Here is a 24,590-nt window from a genome sequence, read left to right as displayed (position 1 = left end):
CAGAACAAAGGACAGTCCAGTGTCATTTTTAAGTCCATGTGCTGTACACCCCTCAACAGAACCTGTTTTTAAAACACGTCAAGCAAGATGAGTGATTCGCCTATCCTTAAGAGAAACCTCGTTTTAATAGACTTCATTCTTAAATTCTTAGTCTTGAATTTTTTAAAATAAGATAACTAACTCTCAGTGTTACTAAACACTCTAACTCATTATCTGAGATTTTCAGCTATTAAAAATGTGTCCTTAAAGGAAAAAAAAACCAACAGGTAACAAGACATATCCTGTTTGATCATTGGTTGCATAGGGAATAGCATACATCTTAGTTAAAATCATTCCTATACTTGGGCAAAACAGTTCCCACCACCTATTAGGAGCTCCCACGTGCATCATTGCGGAAACGTCTTAGGATAATTTTCTACCTGCACCCCTCCCCCAGCAGCCGCCCGGCAGTCACCAAACTAGTTCCCCCAGTAGAGCCAGCTTTATGGGTTAATGACTTCATAGTAAGAAACTGATTTCAAAGTGAGTTAAAGAAATTATCACAGAGACTATTTTCAAACAGACATTTTCCAAAAATCGATAGGAAGGTGAACTTGTAAAAAATGCCCTCCGATGTTAATTGTGGGAGGGGCGGCCTACCTCTTTTTCTGTTTCTTTACCATTGGGCTTGGCAGGGAATCGTCTTCCACATACCATAGTGATCACCAAAAAAGAAACCTCTTCTATGCGGAAAGGGAAGTGAACATGAGCCATGAGAGAGATTTAAAAGACCCCTGTGCTTGCAGTTAATGCCACGTGATTATCTGTGCTTCCAACGTCACAGAAATCTTAAAGGGATTTTTTTTAGCACCATGTAGATATTGTCTTGGTCCTGCTTTATAAAAAGCGTTGCTATAATGTATTAGTGGGCTCTCGAATCTCCAAATTACCACCGTGGCTAGGCTGCTGGAAAAAAGCACTGTTCTGTTCGCTCCATCCTCCCGGGAGAGTCTGGTCTATAGATTTCTGGGAGGCCAGTGGGTTTCTACTGATAACCAGGTCCAGCTTGTTACCAGATTCCGCTATGAGGGGCACCACAAGGCAGCAGTCAAAGTCTCGCGTTCGGACGTGATTAACCTGAAAGGTCAAGAAGGGCCATCCTGAGTCATGGTTATGCTCATCAAGTCATTCCCAAACCCAGAGGAGCCTTTCAGGCATAAGGCGTTGTCTTAAAGGTATTCAAAGCTGCGCCTGCACAGACGAGTCCATCCCTGCTCTGGGCAAACCATAACACGCTCATTGGCTTACACAGTCCCTGCTCCTGAATGTGAATGTCCCGGACAGCGGGGAACAAGGACACAGCGCCCCCATGGCAAACACACTGCCTCACTCACGGCAGCTGTTCCAAGTGCTGAATGAATATCATCCCCAATTTACAGATGGGACAGTGAGGCACAGAGTGGTTAAGAGATTTGCCTTAAAGAAGCAATTGGGTAAGTGGTCGAGCTAGGATGTGTGATCCCAGGCAGTCTGGTGGATTCCAAAACCAGTTCTCTCTTTCCTTTTTTAAAAATATACTTTTTATTGATTTCAGAGAGGAAGGGAGAAGGAGAAGGAGATAGAAACATCAATGAGAGAGAACCACAGATCGGCTGCCTCCTGCACGTCCCCTCCTGGGGATCGAGCCCACAACCCGGGCATGTGCCCTGACCAGGAATAGAACAGTGACCTCCTGGTTCATAGATGGATGCTCAACCGCTGAGCCACGCCGCAGGGCAAAAAGCCCTGATGCTGAACCACCATGTACAAACCACCGTCTAACATCAATGCAGGGAAACAGCAATTTCAATAACTGGTACATTCAGCAACCTCTTGACCATGATGCTGAACCACCCCCCTAGGGAGCCCACCCCTCCTCAGCGCACACAGGCACTCATCTCCTGGCTTTCTCTTTATTCTTCACCAACCAAAGCTGTTCAAATCGACATGCTGCTTCCATTCTGACTTTCCATTCTCTCCCCAATCTGACCCGACCCTCACGTTATACAAATGACCCCAACGGTCCGTACAGGAGCCGTGTCTCGGGTTGTCATTCCCTTGGGCTCTCAGCACTGGCCGCTCCGGACACCCACCCACCCTTAAACCTCCCCCTCCTGGGCTCCTCGGGTGCTACTTTGTTATGATCCTCTTACCTTTTTAACTGCTCGCTCTCGGTCCTTTCCTGCCTCTATTTCTTCCTGTCCTTTAAATTTTGCTTTTCTTATCATTCTATCCTTGGTTCTCTTCTCTTTATTACCACAAGACCACCAAAGGCAACTGTATCCGAACCCACGCCTTCAGCATCCTAAATCTTCAGCTCTGACTCTAACAGCTCTTCTGAGCAACAAATCCAAACCGCCTCCCGGACGGCTCTACCAGGATGCACTGAGGAATGACAGTCTCAGGTGTGGTGCCGGTGTCTTTCCCATACCTGCCTGTCTCCTTTCCGGTGATCTGCCCCTCCCCTCCCCCCCAACGCACCCATGATAGTATTGTGAGTTTTTCCAAATTATAAATTGTGTCATTCTGCTTAAGAAATCAATATACCTCCAGAATGAGCCTGATCATTACATCCAAGACTCTTCACAACCTGCACCCGGTCTACGTTGATAACCTCAACTTGCATGGGAATAGGCAGAGTTCCAATTCATGGGTTGGGAAGACACGCTCAGAGGGTAACTTGTCCATAGTTATTCTTTCATCAAATTTAAAAGCACCAACAGAAAACAAAAGTGTCCCATACTTCTAGGACAAGAACAATTGTTCTCTTGCCATGGCAAAGATGAGGCCCAGAACTGGCTGTAAAGCTGTCTAACCGATCAACGTGTTCAGTGAACACGCCTCATGCGGCCTCAGGCTTTCAAAGCCAGCTGTTTGGTGACACACTCATTCCAGTCAAACACACTTTTAAGATGGATGCCGATCCTTTCCTTTTCCTGCAAAATGTTCTTCCTAAAAACTGTACAGAAGAATTTGCTTGGCCCTAGCCAGTTTGGCTCAGTGGATAGAGCGTCAGCCCCGCAGACTGAAGGGTCCTGGGTTTGATTCCGGTCAAGGGCATGTACCTCAGTTGCAGGCTGGATCCCCGGCCCCGCCGGTTAGGGCACACGGGGGAAGCAACAAATCGATGTGTCTCTCTCACATCGATGTTTCTCTCTGTTTCTCCCCCTCCCTTACACTCTCTCTCTGAAAATCCATGGAAAAATATCCTAGGGTGAGGAATAACAACAACAACGAAGAATTTGCTTTGCTCAATGAAACTACACCTGGCCACGCTAGGACGCCATCAAGTAAACAGGGTTCAGCTTTGGTTAGACGTTGAGATCTGGAGCATCGGCCAGTGGGAGAACAAGGCACTGGCTCCCTTCTTAAGAAGTGTAAAACCTGCTGGGGCATCAATACAGGGAAACAGCAATTTCAATAACTGGTACATTCTACCACAGGAAAGGCGTCTATCCTAATCTAGTCTCCAGGCAAAGGAGGAGGCGTGGGCTTTGGTCAGGAGAGACTCAGAGGGTTACCTGAGTGAAACTTCACCTGCGGTCTTACCTGTAAGAGCCTGTCGTAGGGCTTTAAGCCGCCGAGGTCTCCCGGCCCCGCGGGGCGAATGTTTTTGACGTACACGCCCTTCTCCAGCAGGCCGTCGGCCACACTGAACCCGAAGTCCTCCATGTCCGAGCTCTTGTACAGGGTCACCTGGAACCGGAGAAAGTGAGAGGGGACCTTTTAGCCAGGTTGGAGACTTGGGCCTGTGAATCTTCTTGACCAACCATCTTTTCAAACTCATTGCAATAACATAGTGGATTTGTGATACATTAGGCAGCTCCCCTCATCTTTCCTAGAATATCCTGGGATTTGTAAACTTCCACCAGAACAGAAAAATAAGGAGAAGGAGAAGAGCTGGAGAGGCCTGGCCGCCTTTTTTTTTTTTTAATAGCAGTTCCCAGGTACATGTGAGACTGGGGCCAGGGCAAGCTGACGTCTCTGTTTTCCTGGACGGCTCTCCAGTGCTGGGAGCAGCCAGGCAGCCCTCAGGGCTGATGGGCACCAGGACTGAGCCAAAGGCCTTCCTTCCTAACCCGCCCTGCCGGGGGCCGTGCTGGGTACCGGACTCAGCGTTCCTCCTCCTCAGAGCAAGTCTCGTGAAATCCATCATTTCATTCGCTCTGGTGCCGCAATCATGCCTCCAATAACGTTGGTAAAGCAAACAAACCAACAAAAACACCTGCAAGTGCTCCTGTAACAAACCCCTTGCTCTGGGCCCGGCTTCAGCAGCTCCCTCTGTATGTGTCAAGGGCTGGGTTGAGCAGCTCAAGGCATTCCTCCTTCTCAGCTGTGGGCCACAGCTGGTTCTCTCTACACCTGGGACCAGCTGCCGCCCGTTAAAGCTCCCCCCAAGGCTCATCTCTCCACCTGACCATCTGCAAGAGTTAGCCTGAGGCCCCGTCATTCATCTAATCACGCCTACTTTCATCAAATGGGGATTGAGTCCCCACCCTGTTCTGGGCACAGTTCTGGGCGCTGGGAAACAGCAGTGAAGGAGAGAGAAGAGCCTGCCTCCCAGAGGCCCACACATCGGTATGTAATGTTCCCCGAGCACAGTGCCGGGCACTGCCGGGGGCATGCTCAGCAGGCACACTCATTTCACGCGTCAGGGCGCCCACTGTTTGTCCTAAGGCTGCCAAATGCCCTCCGCAAAACCCTATGCACACTTCAAGCAATGACTTGGGCTTACTTTCTTCCCCTCGTGGTTTAAATATATGCCTTGTAGTTTATTTTTACACAAATAAGATGGGAACGCATTCTTTAGAAGAGTGAAAAATTCAGAGCTGTACAGAGCAGAATGTGAAGGTGAGAACTTTCAGAGCAGGTTTATTTTTTATACCCAGTGGTTTTAGTGCAGAGAGGTACGACACGTGGAAGGAAGCAGAAAAGTGGCCAGTGTGCGGATTTTTATTCTACTGGACAGAGAGCTAAATCATCTGCTGGCTGGGTCCGCACTCTTCACCAGGCAGCCCTAGTGGTTTTTATCGCGGGTTAATAACTTGCCCGAGATCACAGAGGTGACGGATGGTGAGGCTGAGTTTGTCTGACTACAGACACCGGGCACTCCAAGGTAGCGCAAAATGCCTTATTTCATAGATTCCAAGATGCACTACTTTTTTAAAAAAAATATTTTTTTAAATCTCTGAAATCAGACTGTTTTATTATCAATGGCATCTTAGAGCCCGTGAAATAAGGCACGTGATATATGCTGATGCATCAGCATATCTATGGTTTTAAAACCTGAAATGGCTCGGTTTCTGTGGAAGGATCACTTTTGTGGTGTTCAGTTCCACAAAGACAGAGAGCCAGCCCCGCTGTACTGTATAGAAGACACATGTGCGCCTGCGCGGGCGTGTGTCATTTAGAAAATCCAGCCTCCCTCCCTCCCCATCGGAATGCGACCTTTGATGTTTGGGGAGAAGTGCATTAAAACGGAGTAAATGAGAGCATGCTCTCTCCCTTCCCCCTCCCCGCATCCCCAAAGCAAAACCCATCAGGAGTGGAGGAGACGATTTTCTTGGTGACTTGGGCTCAGGTGAAGCAGGGGAGGATGTGGAAGATGCCCCTTCAGGGAGCTTGAGAGGAGCAAGGATCTTTGGGATATTCACTTACACATCCCAAATCCGTAATCCGGTGCCTGCCACATAGGAGGGTGGGTATTTTTGTTGAATACATTAACAGATTGCTTCTGACATGGTTGAGTTTGGAAGCCAGTCAGTACTGCCCACCATAAGCTGTGAGTGTGAACTAGGCTGGGCCCCGACAAGGATCCAATGGCGCCACCTGGTGGTTACAGGAGGTGAGAGCACCTCTGACATTGAGCCAGGCGCCTGTCCCACAGGAGAGATGGATGGAAGGTCCAGCAGGAGATGCTGGACTTATGGTTAATAAGGGATTTAGTGAGCAGATTAAAAAGCAAACAGAATGCTTCCCTCTCTGCCAAGTTTGTGGAGCAAATCACACGGACAGGGAAAGGAAGGCTCAGAGAGGGTTAGAAACTTGCCCAAGGTAAAACAGCAAGAAACAGAGGAGTGGTTCTGACTGAGAGTTTGCATCTCTCCATGGTACACTTCCTTAGTAAATGCTCATTTCAGAGAAGAATTTTTAGGCACCTCTATAAGCACGATTTTGTCATAGGCCATAGGATAGGAGAGAAAGCTATTTTTAATTTTTCCCCAATTGTATTGAGATATAATTGACATATAGCTCTGTATAAGTTTAAGGTACACAGTATAATGAATTGACATAAACATATTGGGAAATAATTACCACAATAAGTTTTGCTGGGAGAAAGCTATTTTTTAATGAAAAAAATGTCAAACACATTCAAGAGCAGGGAGAGTAGAACAATGAATCCCCACATACTCATCACTCAGACCCAACAACCATCAATAGCTCACCACACTTACTTCATCCACCCTTCTGTTTTCTTTTTGGGGGTGGTATTTTCATGCCATTTCACTCTTACATACCTCAGTATGAACTCTAAAAAACAAAAACATGAACTCTTCCTAGGTAACCTCAATGCCACTAATTTATTTGCAAAATCAACTCTTACTCCTTGATATATTCCAATATCTAGTCCATAATAAAATTTCTCTGATTGTCTCAAAAGTGGTTTTTAGAGCTTGTTTGCTCAAATCTGAACAAGGTCCACACATTATGTTTGCTTTCAATCTCTCCTCCCCCCCCCCTCCCTAACCCACTTAAAATACATTTCTATTGATTTCAGAGGGGAAGGGAGAGGGACATAGAAACATCAATGATGAGAGAGAATCATTGATCAGCTGCCTCCTGCATGCTCCCTACTGGGAATCAAGCCCACAGTCTGGGCATACGCTCTGACCGGGAATCAAACCATGACCTCCTGGTTCATAGGTCGATGCTCAACCACTGAGCCACGCCAGCCAGGCTCTATCTCGTAAATGTCCTCTTATCTAGAGTATGCTCCCATCTTTTTTTTCCTGTGCTGCTGACTTATTATGGAAATGGTGTCATTTGTCATTTGCATGCTCTTTTATCCGTATGTCCTCTAAATAGATGTGAGCTTTGGATGCTTGTTTGGAGTCAGAGGGGGAAGGGTATCTATACTAATAAAAGGGTAATATGCTAATTAGATTGGGTGACTGGACATCTTCCGGATGTCCAACTTCCTTCTGGGCAGTTAGGGGGAGACCAGGCTGGGGGGGGGGCAGTTAGAGGGCAGCCAGGCCAGGAGGGGGGCAGTTGAGGGTGACCAAGGTGGCAGGGGGGCAGCCAGGCCAACAGGGGGACAGTTGGGGTGACCAGGCTGACAGGGGGCAGTTTGGGGGTGACCAGGCCAGCAGTGGAGCAGTTAGGGGGCAAGCAGGCAGGTCGGCATGGGAGCAGTTGGAGGCAACCAGGCCAGCAGGGGGCCAGTTGGGGGGCAACCAGGCAGGCCAGCAAGGGGGCAGTTGGGGGGTGATCAGGCCAGCAGGGGGGCAGTTGGGGTGACCAGGCCAGCAGGGGGACAGTTGGGGGGTGACCAGGCTGGCAGGGGGGCAGTTTAGGGGCAACCAGGCTGGCAGGGAAGCAGTTATGGGGTGATCAGGCAGGCAGGCAGGCTAGTGGTTAGGAGGCAGCAGTCCCAGATTGAGAGAGGGATGTCTGACTGCCGGGATCGGGCCTAAACCGGCAGTTGGACATCCCCCGAGGACTCCCTGATTGGAGAGGGTGCAGGCCGGGCTGAGGGACGCCCCCCCTCCTGTGCACGAATTTCATGCACCGGGCCTCTAGTAAATATATATTATCACCGATGAACAGTGTGCTTCCTATGACATCTTGCCACTCAATGTCTAGTCCACTAGACATTGGGTTCCGGTGATGACAGCTCAATTTCTCCATTGTAAGGCTCCCTATCAACTTTTAATCTAGTGGTTTCATCCACTGATGACCTTGCTTTGAATAAATACTTTCTTTAGGGCTTGAAGAGTGATAATCTTTTTCTAATCCTATAATATCTTCTGTATTAGCTACAATTCTTTTGTAAAGAGGACTTCTCCTTTCTTCAATTAGTGCTATTTGATTACTCTGAAGTACAGAGTTTGTACAAGAAAGGCAGAGGGAATGCTAATTCTTTCCTTTCGTTCTTAGAATAGGAAATTAGGGCACTAAATACTTCCAATGGTGTCCCAGTGAGGGTTTTTTTGGGAGGAGGAATGACTTTCGTTAAGTAAAATATCAATATATAAACCTATGATGATCAATTGTCATCGTTACTTTGGATGCTCAAATTATCTCATCTTTGACCAAGGAGAGTCCTTAATGTTGGCTCCTATGTCCTTGTGATATGACCCATTTGTTATGATAACTTCTTGGCTTTCTATCTCCAGCTGTCACAGACTCACTATAAATATATTTCCTGTTCCCCATCTGGAATCAGCCATACCTCCAAGGAGCCTTGATTGCAGGGAACATTTCTGGCTTACGTACCAGTCCTTTCCTCCCCTCCCCACGCTCCTCTCCCAAAGAGGGAAGAGGAATGGGGGGATGAGGGCACAAAGGTGGCACCCTGCGTCCTTCGGGCCCTGTTTCCTGGAGGGAGAAATCTCTCTGCTCAGGGTCCCTGCTTATGTGCCCTTTGGCTTGGTCTGTGCCTTGTCTGTGGGCCCTCTTGTGCCCCCTTCCCATCTTTATTCCCAGCCACGTTCTCTCCAGTGACCAGCAGCACACCTGGGGCAGGGACCAGGTCCACTGTTCCTAGGGGGTGGTGCCTCCTGGTTATCTCCGTTCCACCTGTAACAGGTGCAGGGGAGGTGCAGTCCTGTGAGTCCTAGGGACCCTGAGCTTAGGGCTGGTTGGGTACATGGATTGGCGTCTGCCCTGCAGACGCCGCCTGTGAGGGCTGCAAAGCCTGTACTCACCAAGAGCACTAGGAAGCCCACTTCTTTCTGAGCTCTGAGGCATGTTTTCCAGCACAGTGACCCCGGATCCTTGCACTGGGGGAACATTTGGCATGGGCCTGGCACAACAGTGACGTCTTCATTGCTCAGGTGGCTGGTGGTTCTTGGATGTCTGCTCCACAGCCAGGACCCAGGAGGGGCAGAAAGGTGAGTGGCACCCAATGAAGCCAACACTAGCCAGTGGTAATACATCAACCAAAACATTACAGGTGGATGCTCAACAGAGCCGGTGAGCAGGCGAAGGTCACAGCTGTTGACCAAGAGGCTTCACTCTCCCGGGCCTGAGACTTGACGTATCTCTATGATAAACTCTTATGAATAAGAGGCGAATAAGAGGTTTAAATTGGAAAGTAACCTGCTTCTCTGGAAAGATTTCCTAAGGTAAGAAGAGACTGAATTGTAATAGCCAATTCTGTGGTTCTCCTGGAACTGGCTTATAAATAGCACATAATGAAAATGAAATTATTTTTAAATGACCACAAAAGATAAGATTTCAGAAATCAATAATTCACAAAACTGGGTAGCACAGCTGACTGCCCTCAAAGCAGCAATAATAAATTGTGCCAGGTAGCTTCTGCCCCCCGTTCCACTGGAGATTGGTGGAGGTTACATCTGATTTATTTCCTGTCCAAAAATAATTCTAAGCATGCCGCGGTTTAGGCCATTTTGCTTTTGTTTTTGCACACATGCCTCCCTTACCCAGGCCCTTTCCTACATATGATTGCTTTTGATCTCCAACAACTCCGCAGCACATTCATTCCCTCCCTGCCTACGGGGATGCTGGCTCTTGGAGTTGATGGACAGGCTGGTCCGGTTAGAATGCACAAGCTCTGGGATTCGGTACTAAAATATCTGACCTCATCAGCTGTGTTTGTCAAGTCATGATTTTTTTTTTTTTCTGGACATAATCTCCTAGCTGGTCAGGCAGCCTTTATCCATTTCCAACGGCCCAGCAAGTAAAGATGAAAAAAATGCTTCATGTCCGCTGATTTCTTCTCATAGAGCCCTCCCGGGCTCTCCATGGGCAGCCCCGTACACTCCCGCTCCCAGCGCTCGCCCCGGTCCACCCCAGCCCGCGTGAGCCAGCTCATCTCGGAGGGTCTCTATTCTGAGCAGACCAAAGGCCGCCTCCAGGGAACCTGGACTAGATGTTTCTGTTCTAAAAGGGCCAGTGAACATGGAACACAACACTCCGGGCAAGGACACAGCTCTACAAAGCTCAGTTCCCTTTTAACCCTCGGCCAGCATATGCTGCAACTGCTTCTAACCCTGCCGAGAACAGAGAGCCCTGGCGGGAGGGGTTCACCGCCATCCACGCTGAGCCTTGCTTTGTGTTTCTATCCACGCGTCTGAACAATGTCCTGGAGGCAAAGATCTGAGACCCCCAGCGTGTGTTTTCAGTCTGACATGTGAGAGAAGCTTCGCAGCAGAGCCAGGTCTCCCCGTGTGGACGCTCAGGGCAGCTGGGCCTGCGGTCTTCGGCAGGTCACTCTGAGGGACAGGTGTCCCCAGGAGCAGTTCCTACGCGCTGCAGCCTCTCTATGGCTCAGCCTCTTGTCCAAAGGCCTTAAGGACCAAACCAACACCTACTTCTCAGAGGTGGTACTGGTCTTCCCGTAAATCACCAGGCATTTGAGTTCATCCTTGCAGGCACTGCGGGGTAGCCTTGCTCCTTCAAACCTGTCAATTCCAGGAATGGCAGTTTGAGAACAATCCTGCACTGCCTGGGGGGCTGAAAGGAAAAACAGAGCACGGCCTTCCCAGCTGCATCCTTCCAGCCCCAGAGGAGGCCATGTCTGCTTATGCCTCCCAGCTCCTGGCTTTCAAGACACACTGGGTCAGAGAAGGCAGCGGCTGCCCTCCTGTCTGCGAGTCTCTGTTGGCAGAGGAGAACGAGGGACAGCTGCTCACACTGTGCCTCCTGCTGCTCCCTGGCAGGGCCGTGGCACGGGGGGTCGACAGTGAGAGAATCAGTGTAAGTGTGAGCAAGTCAGGGGCTGACAAGGCCCTCGGAGAGCTGAGTCCCAACCAAGGGAGCGTCCGGCTTTCAGGTCGGCTTTCTCCATCCATGCAGAGAACCTCGTGTCTATCATTTCGCGTCAGGTCAAAGCGGCAAGAGTGAGATCATTCTCCCAGTTCTCCAGGCGGTCAAGCTGAGCCATGGCAGCTGATGGACACCTCGTCCTCGTCAGCTCGGTCCCTGGCCCTTTCCTGTGCTCTGGCCGCCCCCGAGCCAGCCAGCAGTGGCGGCGTGTCTGTTCCGGCACCTTTGCTCAGGGGGCCTGCTGGTTCCTCACAGCACCGGCCCCGCTGCTTTGGCCCTCATGCTCCACTGCCAGGTCTGCTCCGGCCCGGCTCTCCTCCCGCTCTTGACCCTTCCCGATTCCCTCCGCAACTTACTGACCTCACTCCCTGCAGGCCTCCGTGGGTAAAAATGTCACGATCACAGTGCCAACGTGTGTGTAGGGGGCAAAGGGGTGTCTCTTCCCCCCCCCCCCCACACACACACACCAAGCAACGCTGCTACGCCAGCTGAGTGTCCTACAATTCAGATCCATTCTGACCCGATCTGCCTGAAGATAGCATCGGATCCCCCAGTTAAGGGCTCCGTCCCACAAGGCTGCCCTCCGACCTCTTCAGGTGCCAAATTGCAGGTCTAGCTTATCACCTTTGCTTCTGACCAAGTGGCTATCCATCAGAGGTTCCAACAACCCCCTTCTTGGGTTTGATAATTTGCTAGAGCAGCTGCCAGAGCTCAGGAAAACACTTCACTTACTAAAATACCCGTTCATTATAAAAGGATATGTCAGGAACAGCCAGATGGAAGAGACGCATAGGGCAAGGTGTGGGGGAAGGGGTGGAGCTCCAAGCCCCCGCGAGTGCACAGCTCTCTCCACACGTCTGCTTGTTCACCAACCTCTCCACTCTCTCTCCTTTCAGGTTTCACAGAGGCGTCCTTACTTAGGCCGGCTTGATTAAACCATTGGCCACTGGTGATTGATTCAACCTTCAAGCCCCCTCTCCTCCCTTGTCCTTAGGTGCTGTCCAAAAGCCACCTTATTAACACGGCTAAAGACACCCTTAAGCTCGCCACACTCAGGACATGCCAAGGGCTTTTGGAGCTCTGTGCCAGCAAGGACAAAGAGCAGGTATACATTCCTTACTATAAATCACAATATCCCGGTGAGCTTCCTGGCTCCAGTGGCCACCTGCTCCTCTGGGTGGGAGACCTGCCTTCCAACCACCCTCTGGGCCGGGAGAACTCAGGGCCAGGCTCACTGTCCTTCAGGAAGGATAACAAGTTACAACTGACCCAACTCCTGCTGCAATGAGCACTAACAGTCTTGACTGCATTTCCTCATTCCAGGGATTGCTGTGGTCCAACACTACAAAGATTCTCAAGCAGGGAAAGCTCTCGGCACCCCACCTCAGGGAAAGAAAGAGACAAGCCCTGGGCTGGACCATCATCACGTCCTACCACAGACCTGCTAGACAAGCAGCAGGGCGGAGCGACGGTGGAGGGAGGTGGCCAGCAGGCTCCTCTCCAAGGACCTGGACAGTCAGGAGACAGGGTGACCCTCAGAGAGCTACACCGCTGATCAGATGACAGAATATCTTATAGATAACAGAGTCTCTTACAACCTATAAACATATTTGATCACAACAGAGACACTCAGAGACATCAGGAAGAGATGAATGCTCTGCAGGCCAGAGCGAGACCTAAGGGAAGCTGGCACACTTCTGAAGAGGGGTGGTGGTGGATCCGGGATGGAAGGGATAAGACACATGGTCAAAAAGTGAGAAGTAAGGCATCCCCCCCCACACACTGTCTACCAAGCCTGCCCAAGGGCTATCTGTGTCTAGGGATCAGAACTCTGTTTGACTTACCAGTTCTATTGCTCAGACCAGAGCTCAGACTCAAAGTGCTAGGATGCAAAGCAACTTCTGTCTGATAGAGATGCAAATGATTCTTTTCCATTAGGAAAGATAACCTCAAAGGCTTTGCTTTATTTCCTGTAAGTCACTGAGCATCTTTATTCTAAATTGGAAATTTTACTCCCACATTCTTTTCCCCCCTATAGCCTGAGAATATGAAAATGTATCTATATATATAAAACCCTAATATGCAAATAGACCAAATGGCGGAACAACCAAACAACCGAACAACCGGTTGCTATGACCACCAGGGAGCACACATGGAACATGGCGGGCATCAGCCATGGTGGGATGGTGGAGCAGGTGAGCAGGGGTGCCAGACCAAGGCGGGGTGCTGGTTGCTGTCATTGGAGTGAGCCTCTGGTGGTTACTGAAAATTCTTTGTTCCCATGTGCTATTGTCCTGCCCGCTGCTCACACCTGCTGCTGGCACCTGGTGCCAGCCCCGTTCACTCAGCGCCCGGCGGCGTTTGCGAGTGGCAGCTGCCAGCCCCGATCGCCCCTCAGGACTTCTCTACCTCCCCCTGCTCCTGGGGGGCGATTGGGGCCGGCAGCTGCCTCTTGCACCCGCTGTCAGCGATGGCCCTGCTTGCACCCACTGCCAGTGCTGGCCCCACTCACACCCGCAGCTGGCGCCAGAACCACCGCTGCTGGCGCCCGGTGCCGGTCCTGATCGCCCCTGAGGGCTTCTCCACCTGCCCCTGCTCCTGAGGGGTGATCGGGGCATTAGCTGCCACTCACACCCGCTGATGTTGCTGGCCTTACTTGCACCTGCTGCTGGTGTCAGCCCCAATCACTCCGTGTCATCAGCAGGCGCAAGCGGGGCTGGCACAGGCAGCATATGAGAGTGGCGGTGGCGGGAGCGGGGCTGCCGGCAGACAGGGAACTGGGGGTCACGTCAGGAGGGGCCAGGTGGGGGTGTGGAGGATGGGCTGAGACCCGTCCCTGTGCCCACCACAGCCTCGTGGCTCACAGTGCCTTTCAAGGTGCACAAATTAGTGCACTGGGCTCCTAATGTGTATGTATGTGTGTGCATATATATATATATATATATATATATATATATATATATGTATTTGATACAAGCCAATCACTTGCATATGAATTATGTTTTTCACATTTTGAAAAGTTGTTTTAACAGGAGAATAGACAAGGGAAGCTGACTGAAATGATACATCCTGAGGATTGTCAGGGTTGGATAATCCGTTATATAAAACATACAACCTGAATTCCAACCTTTATTCTACAATCCATGGTCCCTCAACAACGTTCAGATACTTAGCTGCCCTGGTTTCACAGGGCGAGAACGTGCTGGTCATGCTGATGTGGAGACAGGTAACTAGACCCCCGCCCCCCGCATTTGCCTTTGGAGCAGGTCTCATTCTGGCCCGCATCCCCGCCTCAGGGGGCTCTGAGGCAGCTGGCTGGATCTCCTGTAAGTTCGGGATCCTGAGGAGACCTCATGTTCTGGGGTTCTGACAGTGTTTGGCTTTGGCGAGATTTGAAGGATGGCAACTCCCCCAGGGAAAATGCTGTTGGTGAAGGCTCTTCTCCCCATAATGAGCTGTCCCTTTGCTAAGTGAGCAAACTGAGGATCTGGGAAGTGAGGCAGCTGAGGACTGTCAGACTGGGACCAAGCCTCGGCCTCCCTGGCCCTCCCTCATTCATCACTCCTCGCCTGAAGCAGGAGAAGCTGGTCTAGCATAGGGGCACGCAAAAGAAAAGGCCCAGACATCCAGTTTGTAGTTTTAGCTTCTCGTGACTTCCACAGTAAGACGATGCTACACTAGCTATTCGGAGAAGGCCTGGTGTGAGGGCTCCTTTGATCTGGGCACCAACTCCAGAGACTTGGTGAGGAAGAGGCCTGTGGCTGATAAGCAGCATGTCCTTCCATTTCACATTCCCGCCCAGGGCTGAGCCGGCTCCTGTCAGGGGGAGGGCTGCGGAAGAAGCTGCCATGAAACGCCAAGAACGGCATCCTTCCGAGGAGTAAAACGCTTGTACTCTCAGGAAGAACGGAATCCCCTCTCCAAACACTCAAACACGTGGAAAACGCAGAGCGCACTGGCTGGGCAAGTTGATGGCAGCAAACGCAGCCACAAGAAATAAGCCGCTTCCCAGTGACGCAAATGCAGTGAAAGTAGATGCTGGAAATAAATATTTCTGCAAAGTGAAAAATAAAAATAGTTGCATACAAATAAGACATGTAATTTCATTGAAAAACATGCATGACAGAGCACAGGAAATGTCAATATGATTTTAAAAAGTCCAAATGCTCTGAATGTGGGGAACTTTCTACTCTGCTGAATTTTTTTTGTCTTAAACTGTGCAAAGAAGTGAAGCTGGACTTCATCTCAGAAATGGATTAAGTGGACACCAAAGGATATTCACGCTTCAGGAGGGAAAGAAGGGTTATCAATAAACAGTAGCAAAGATCCCAGGTGCCTTACTTGCAAAGAGGAAGAATCTGCGATAAGGTATAAGACACACCAGAATTCATTTTAAAGATAAAACTCAGAAGTTCCAGGCCAAAGATGCAACCTCATCTCTTTACCTCGTCACCCAGGTGCTGCCTGGGATTTCACCAAAACAGAGTAATCGCTGCTAGTTAGCAACACCCAAGGGAATGATGCTCAATCTTTAGGGCGCAACAGAATCCACTGACGAAGTTGCTAAAGGGGAGATTATTGGCTTGACCTCCCAGAAAATGCTGGCCAGCTAAGTCTGGGTGGGGACTAGGAGCCTGCATTTGAACAAGCACCCCATGTCATCACAGAAAAGGTCAGCAGAGGGTCACACGCCAAACTATTATCTAGGGCTGCAGCCCGCAAACTTTTGGTTGTGACCCATTAATAAGCCTGAAAATCAGCTTCATGTGATCACATTTAAGAAGAAAATAAACAAGAAATAGAAGATGTCAGTGTACAAAATTGGATTCATTCCTATGTGAATGTGGTGTATGTGTGTACTGCCATGTGAGATAAAATGATTTCAGACTGTGTGACTCAGCCAGGACAGTCTGACAGGCAGTGGTCTAAGGGACATGAGTATCACTTCCCAGTGACCCCCAGCCTGCCTCCCCCCAACAAAGCAGTCCAGCTTCAACTTCCTCCCCATCCACACGGGAAGTGAGGCTTCAGTTCTGTTTGTTCTCGAGTGTCAGGAAGGATGGCTAGCGATTTGGGCTCATGAGAAAGATGGACAACCGGACAACTTCAAGGAAGACCTGCCAGGACCTGGTGGAGCCTGAGACACAGCAAATGATGTGAAATGAACAAAACCTCTTAGATTCTGACCGAAGTTCAGGATTTCTGAAGGTCTAAGGAAGAGAAGGAATGACTGGGAAGACTAGGTGGAACATGGGCGCAAACAGAGAGTCCGGTGAAACCCAAGAAACTGAAAGACAAGCCCACACTCTGCTCTGCTGTACGAAGACGTTCGTCGTCCGTCACCAGGAGATGGGCTTTTCCTTTTGTCTTCCTCCCCAGGAATGGGGGTGGATACCTGCTCATCTGCCCCTTGCCTCCTGGTCAGCTTCTGGCGACAGTAAGAGACTGCAGGCGCTGGCCTGGACAGGAACGGCCCACACTGTTCTCACCGAGACAGCTTTCCAAGTGCCAATGGCCACGAGAAAGACGGCCACCGGAAAGAACACAAACGTGTTCAGAATGGTGTGTTGTCCTCGTCCCCAGCCTCTTGCTCGGCTCTTCCCAGCTCCTGGGGAATTCCTCACTGGGTCCACTTAGCAAGTGCACCCAAGGGGCTCAGGGAACTGAAAACCAGCCCTCACTCCCTGTGTCAGGCTGGGTACTCCATCTTGGGGGAGTGTTCAACTTGAGGGAGGGGTGTGTTTCTAATTCCCCAGCCCCTTCTCTACACCATCACACGAGGGTAATTTTCACAAAGGTTTGGTGCAGGCTGGTGGTACCCAATGAAGGATCACTAGGTCTGTCAACACGTCACTGTGCTTTCCCAAGGTCTCAGCTAATCCTCCAGAGTTCAAAAGGCACCTCCAGGCAAAGGTCTTGGCTCTGAGCAAAGTGACTTCTCCTGACCATTCCCCCCACCCCCCGCACCCCTCCCCGACCACTTCAACATGGAAGGTTTCACAACCACCACGTGGATGGCCCATCAGAGCAACTGAAGTCACTTAGAAAAGAAGAGAGGCCTGAGATGTGAGCAAAAACCACTCAGAATCCCGTACAGTCGGGCAGCAGGTCCCGCCACTTCACCAGATCATATTAGGTGTCACATGATGCCCAGCCACCGTCTACTTTTCAGTCTTACTTTGTTTGAGGTCAGTTCAGAAGGAAGGGAAGCTGTGAGGGAAATGCACTGAAGTGAAGCGCATTGATTAGGGTAAGCGGGCCCACCGTGTCTGTGATGGCGCGGCCTCCTGATGCACACACCGACACAGTTGCAGCCAGTCCTACCCAGCCACTCACTGCATGAAAAACTTTTAACAGGATCTGTTTTCAGCACAGCCATCTTTTAACCTCAACTGTAACAATGTGCACATCCAATTCACCATCACATCTGTGCTAAATGCAGCCAGTGTAGGAGGGAAGGGGAGACGGGCCTTTGGTATGGCTGGGCTATCGATACTTTTCCCTGGAGGAGACAGCTTCACTCCAGAAGAGAAGTGACTCTATTTTGTACTTGCTATTTCCCTGTATAGATGGGGATAGTAAATATCTGCTCAGGAGGGCTATTGGGAGGGGTATACATGGGTGACATGCAGCACACAGTAGGTGCTCCATACATGTTGGTGTCCTTTCTCTCGGTGCTGAGGGCGGCTGGGTCAGAAGCGTGCTCTCCTCTGCCTGGGCATGGAGATTTAGAGAAGAGGGCAAGAGGGGAGGGAATTAGGAGGGGCCAGCCCTCTTCTTGACGCAGCAGAATTAGCACTGACTATGCAGCTTCTGCAATTGAAGACCCCTGTGAGGCCTTCAGCCTCCTAATGGTGCTGTCGTTAGTGTTAGGACATGTGAGAGGGGGTGGAGGCCGGTGATCACCGAACAGACACATCCTTTCAGGGTAACTGGATACACAACCTAATGTGTGGTATAGTCCACCCCTGGGTCACTACCCTAAAATGTCAGAAACTCCTTTGCTTTTCTGTAAAGTTCTGCAGTTCCTCATAAGGCACAGGCTCCAATTCAAGGCTCTGGTGATATGTTGGGATATTCTCATCCCCTCAGCACATCATAGTCTTGACATCCTTTGCACATGTGTTTTTCTGTACTTACAATGCTTCCCACTCTTCACCTCCCCACTCTCCATTGTCCTGCAGAGGCAACACCTGCTCCTAGGAAGCCTTTCCTATTCCTCTGTAGTGGTGAGGAGGCAAAAAGGGCTAATTCCAATGTAGCCCTGATATTTGGGGCTAGTGATCTGAATCCAGGCTAGTTAGACATTCCTGATAGCCTATAATTAGGTCACTGCCTCTTTCCCAGACACTGGTCTTGCAGAACCGGTTACAGAGGCCATTGGAATGTGGACAGTGCACTGGCCAGAGGGAAGGCTCCTAACTCTGATGCCAGGCCAGACCACCAGATATGGCCTGGAGACCCCCAACACCTGGGGGCCTTCTTGAAAGGCCCGTGAAAAGGACCGGAAGCATGATCCATGCTTGTGGGACAAAGAGCACAGGGAGGGAGATATAAGGGAGGGCCCCATGCGTGTTCCTTCACTCAGATTTGGAAGGCTGTTCCCTGAGTCCGCTGGCGTTATTAAACAGTGTCCCTCCAACTTCCTCAGAAGCGTCCTTGGTCTTCTTGGTCTTCTGCAACAGTGGGAAGGGCCCACCCTCTGTCCTCCAAGGCAGCCCAGTCCTGCTTCTATCTTTGAACCTATCCCACCATCTTCCCACCGTCTCCCAGAATGTCTCCCCATTAGACTATGTGCTGGCTGGGGATTCGCAACAAGATTCTTTAAGTGAATGGAATACCAAGTTCAGAACCCAACTTTCCACAAAGTCCTTTCTTTCACCATATGCTCTGTCAGCTGTAAAAGAAATAGCTACTTTTAATAGTTGGTTAGGGAAACCGAAGTCTTTAGAGGAAAAAAGGAGTAGCTGGCCTGTCACCTCCTTTTAATCTGACAAGTATTTGCTCTTCTGGGTAAGATAAATAATCTCTAGTTACTAGATTATTGACGACAGAGAGGGTCTTGGCTCTCAAGAAAAATGGAGTGAGATTGTAAGTATCCTTATGCATTAACAAGAACAAAGCATTCGTTCTACACAAGAAAACCAGAGACACCTCTCTACCACAGCCGTACTTGACAGTGGTTCCACAAACACTGCCACTCACATACGCCTTAAACGCTGCCGGCCGCTCAAGTTCAGCTCCGTGTGCCATTGTGGATTTTCTTCCATGAAGTAAAGCGAGGCAACTATCGTAGCAGAGATGGAACATCACCAGGCTTACCCTTTCCAAACCCAAGACATCCAAGTCATCTTGAAGAGAACTTCATCCCCCTCAAATAATGTAGCCAGCTACTGATAAGTCCGCGATTAAGGATTAAGCCTTCCCACATTACACCGGAAGCCCCTTTTGAGTCAAGCTAGGAGCATATACATTTAGGAAAATCCTTCCTGCCCTTCCCCGTGAATCTGGAATAATAGACCAATCATCAAAGCTCCATGTGACACTGGAGTCTTGAACTTTCGTAAGAAGATTTTGGCCACAAACACATTTTTTTAATTAATTCATTGCTTGAAATGTTGGGAGAACAAGCGAAGTCTCTGCCAATCTACCTTTAAGCCCTGGCTTCCTTCCTTGGCTGAGACCAAAGTGCAAGGTCATTATCATGCTTGCATCAGGCTATGCACAATGGCTACTAAGTGAGACCCCAAGGGAAGAGAAGAAAGCTTCCTGACCTTGTGCAGCTCCACCGGAGTTGGGGACATGATCTCCTTTATTTCATGTTTCATTTTCCTCAGGGGGACCGACTTCCTGCCCACCTCTGAGGGCAGGGTGTTGCTCCGAGTTGTTTGGCTATAGTGTGGCCTCGAGCTGCTCCGTTCCTGGAAGCTGGCCTGTCGCCCCAGCTGACTGCGAGGTGTTGGGGCCTCGTGATTCAAACTCATCGTGCTCCCCGACATGATTGTTGCCTGTGGCATTGACAATTTTCAGAAACAATTAAGCCATGGACGAAGGAAGGAAAGGGTTTGGTTGCTCAACATTAAGCACATTTCTGCCCCTGCCCAGTCAAAGTACAGTGTCTTCAGGGCATAACCAAAGACTGAAGGATGGATAAAGTCACCGAAGTATGAAAATCTGGGAAAAATGCTTTGTAAGTGCCATTTGTAATGCGTATCTCAAATCCAATTTAAGTACTTAAGCTGCTGGGTTTATTTAATCAGATACCACCCCTGGCAGTTCCGAGGCAAATTGAAAAGCTCTAACATTTGCTTACTGTAAACTACATTTTCAGCATTAACTTTCCACTGAGTGGGCTCTAACGATAGGATTCATGAGGCAACCTTCCATGTGTCTTGCAGAAATGAGCTAAGAACTTCTCATTGGAGACCAGGCTGCCTCTACTTGCAATGCTGCCTCTAGTCCCACCTGGGAAAAACAATGGGCTAAAATGGAGCTATGGTACAAGGACAAGAGCTCCTACTCGAAGCCCCTTGTCTATTGTCTTTCCTTTGGCCACTGGCCCTGGCCCAGAAGCTTGTAGTTCAGCTAGGTCTCCACATCATTTGTTTCTTAGAAATGGCCTTTGTGTAAGATCCCGAGAGAGGTTAAAGAGTAATGATTTATTATGCTACTTGGATTCAGCCCTTGTGCAGAAGCTGTGGCACCTGGATTGGATTTTACCAGTGAATTGGGAGGTTACCAGTTTCGTTTCAAATACGTTCTCTACGGAATACACCAGGAATAGCAAGCCTTGAAGATTAGTTCCCCAAAATGACTGAGTCACAGAGCGGAACAAAAAGAGCACTTGAAACCAGTATCGTGTTGGGGTAAAGTAAAACTGGTGAATCTGCCGGAAATCCTGGGAACAAAAAACAGGTTCCGTATGCTGTGTCACTGGCTGCAACTCCACGTAGTGGCTTATAGGAATACTGATGCTAAAAGTAACAGAAGTGTAATCTGTTGAGTCCTTTGAAGGTATTCACCCATTTAAGCCTCACAACAACTTTATGAAAGAAACACTATTATTCCTCCTAATTTACAGATGAGGAAACTGAGGCACAAAGAGGGTGACTTACCCAAGGCAACATAGGTAGTGAATGAGCCAAGGGCACTACCTAAAATTATAGATCAGGAGGAAACGCTGCAAAGTGGGTAGAGTTTTCATTTTTATCTCAGGTTTTATAAGTCCAAATTCACCTGGGGTCCAACTATAAATATACCTCCAACAAGATCTTTGCATGGCAGCCAAATTTTAATGTTCTTGTGCACATATCTACATCTCTGTTGAAAAGGAAATAAGAAAAATAATCTTTCACTAATATCCTAACTAGATCAGTTTTTAAATGATAATTTTGAAAAAGTAAATGTAAAAAAACCTTTCTGGTCACTGAACATTAACATGTGCTAAATACCACTTATATACATGTGTGTATCTAGAATATCATTTCATTATTATATCTTCCCATTTCAGTTAAGGCAAGGGATGCCTGGATAAGTTAAACAACTTGCCCACGAGTCTTGGATTGCAACCTTACCAATCTGACTCCAGATTTTATTCTTGGCTACCAGGGTGTGCAGCTTCTCAGCCAAATATTAGGTTGAAACATATAAAACTGACCTTTTCAGTCGATTAAACCCTAATATTTAAACCAGTATGAATTACCCATATTTTGGTTTATTTCAGATATATTCCTTTCCAAATAAAACTTTTCAGTGACCAGCTTTATGGGTATCCTGGGACATCCTTTTATTTTATGGTACTTAACTCACATGCATCATTTTTTTGTTGTTTAATCTACTGTAACCGACAGCTCTCTGGCTGTGGGACCATCTACCTATTATTGTTTTTGCCTAATTAGACTAGTTATTTGCTTTTATTAACATCTAATTTTTACATTCATTTTTTTCGTGGGACCAACAGAAAACATGTTGGAAATAAAATACTTAATCACTGCAACTGGAAAATAAGTTTGCTTTGAAAAGCCTTAGTCATGCGGAAGTTACAAACCGGTCTAGAAGGGGTTCTGATGGGAGCAAGGACACATTCTCAAAAGGTCCTTAGTTCAAGTTGATGGCTTGGTTGCTTTGTTTAAAATGAACTTCAATTGAATCAGTGACATCTCTGAAGCAATATAACAATTAAAACACAAACACATAAACTACAATAAAAAGTTAAAAAATATTTTAAATTTTCTAGAATTTGTTTGGGCTCCAAGAGTTATTTATTGCCTTTTTTTTATTTTGCATAACTCATAATTTACAATTATAATTTCCTCTTTTCTACATTATCAATGAGATAATTGGTATGCACAAACAACTTAGAAGAGATACGTTCAAGAGTTCTCTATCTGACGTTTAAACCTTCTTTCTGTATTAGGCAAAAAGTAAAAGCAGTGTTCATTAATCAAATAAATGGCAAAAATAATTCATTTCTATTGGACATTTAGTAAGTGCTATATAAGTATTCGCTCATTATAAACCCCATATTTTAAAGAAAGAGATATATCTGATAAGACATATTAAGTAACTTGTCCAAAGTCTTAGTTAGAAATTTTCTTTTTTGTTAAAACTATACATTTTTTCAGTGCTCAAGTTGAACCTAAATTATTGCTAACAATGGGGAAAATGACTAGTATAATTTTTCTTTTCATTTCAATTGTAGTCACTTCAACTTAATCTACATTTGTTACAGTTATAGTGCATTTTAACTTTTTAAAATATATTTTATTGATTTTTTACAGAGAGGAAGGGAGAGGGAGAGAGAGTTAGAAACATTGATGAAAGAGAAACATCAATCAGCTGCCTCCTGCACACCCCCTACTGGGGATGTGCCCGCAACCAAGGTACATGCCCTTGACTAGAATCGAACCTGGGACCCTTGAGTCCACAGGTCAATGCTCTATCCACTGGGCCAAACTCGTTAGGGCTGCATTTTAACTTTTACAGTGGAAATAAATTTCATATGCATGAACCTAGCTCAAATAAATTTTTTTTTTTGCATAGTTAGGGTTTGCAATCAAGGGATCAGAGTTCATTTAAACTAATAAATGAATGTGTTTTTGTGATAAAAGTGTAAATAAGACTCTAATTTATGGTTTGCCAATCATTCTTTCTAGTTGAGGACTTTAATTTCTCTTTGGCTGATAAACTCAGCCCATTTCCCTTCTGGATTTCTAATTTCAAAAGCCACACCTGCCTGAAGTTACATTACAGAAGACTGGCAGGCTGTTGTAGTATAACCTTTATGCTGACGGGTGTTGTTTTCATTAGATCACTCAATTTTGGTGTGAAAAACACATATTGTGTTTTACATCATTTGCATTTTACCTGATATAATAGAATATTAGAAGGATAGTTGCTTCTACAAAAAAACCATCAAAATGCAAAAGGCACGTGAGCCAAACACAGGCTTACAAAAGCAGGAGCATGTTCAGGAATTGTGAACTGAGCTCATCATTCAGTTTATGCCCCTTTGGGAAGTGGTAAAAGTTTAAATAAGCCAGCTGACGCTTAAGCATTCTACACTTTTGGAAAGTTGCATGAAAAGGAATTAATTGCTACCATTGTAATGTATTCAAGTTTCATCGGATTATCCATCTCCAGGTCCTTTAACCATGCTCGGAAGCTGAAATTCATGCCAGGTAATACTATGATGTTTATAAAATCAAATTAATATTTTTGTTTACAATTCTCTTTGCAGATTCACACAAAATATCCACACATGCAACAGAGAAGCAAAATAATATAAAGATGAGTCATCATTTTAAAATTGCAAGAGTTCCACCCAGTTTTGCCATTCACATTCCTTATGGTGACTTGGGGACCTCGTATGACATCAAAATAAAAATGAAACTTTTGCCACTTTATTTTTTTACAGCTTAGAAAATTTAAAAGAACATAAAAGGAAATAGTCCAGGACTTCCCAGACCGAAGTGTGAATACGTCAGCAAATTCATGGCTTTGATTAAAGAAGCTCAGCTACTCGGCAGGAGCTCAGCTACGACACTCCATCTCACCGCGACTCCTCACGTTCACACTAAATTAATATGGGATCAGAATTTGCAATGAGCAGCAAAGCACTGCGTAACGTTCTGGCTGCTTAACCCACAGACTGGCCTTTTTGGACCAGCTGCATCGCCATCTATTTGAAAGGACAAAACAAAAGAAAATACAATTTCCTCTTATGTTCCGATTCACGATCAAATTAATTTCTATATGGGGTACAAATGAAAACATGCCAAAGAAACCTTTCTAAAGCGACTAAAGGGATGAGATGCGCCACTTGCTGGGAGACTGAGCTGCCTCCTTAGCGATTCGGTGGCAAACAGGTACAGTCAGGGTTAGCAGGGAGCAATGGCAGAAGCCACAAGTCAGTCAGCTCAGGTGGGGGGTGGGGTGAAAATGGGGAAATCAATATATTTTTAACTGCATTGTATCAAATCAAATTGCTGTCCGGAAGGCAAGGAGGGCAGGGGAGGCAGCTTCACAAGCAAAAATATAAACAGAAAGGGTAGCTACCA

The 24,590-nt window shown here is 47.7% G+C and overlaps 1 protein-coding gene across 1 annotated transcript in view; it reads right to left on the bottom strand.

Moving 5' to 3' along the window:
• Positions 1-757: 757 nt before the first annotated feature.
• The window catches only part of GRIP1 (glutamate receptor interacting protein 1), a 233,869-nt gene continuing 210,036 nt past the window's right edge, over positions 758-24,590 (bottom strand). The window contains exons 22-24 of the mRNA XM_028156465.2: positions 19,806-20,039; positions 3,568-3,714; positions 758-1,116 (exon numbers count right to left, since the gene is read on the bottom strand). Coding sequence (XP_028012266.2) covers positions 892-1,116; positions 3,568-3,714; positions 19,806-20,039 — 606 coding nt within the window. The 3' untranslated portion in view covers positions 758-891. The remainder of the gene's footprint in view (positions 1,117-3,567; positions 3,715-19,805; positions 20,040-24,590) is intronic.

This window comes from Eptesicus fuscus, chromosome 7, assembly GCF_027574615.1.
Source record: "Eptesicus fuscus isolate TK198812 chromosome 7, DD_ASM_mEF_20220401, whole genome shotgun sequence".
Classification (NCBI taxonomy): domain Eukaryota; kingdom Metazoa; phylum Chordata; class Mammalia; order Chiroptera; family Vespertilionidae; genus Eptesicus; species Eptesicus fuscus.
This window is presented reverse-complemented; position numbering and strand designations above follow the sequence as displayed.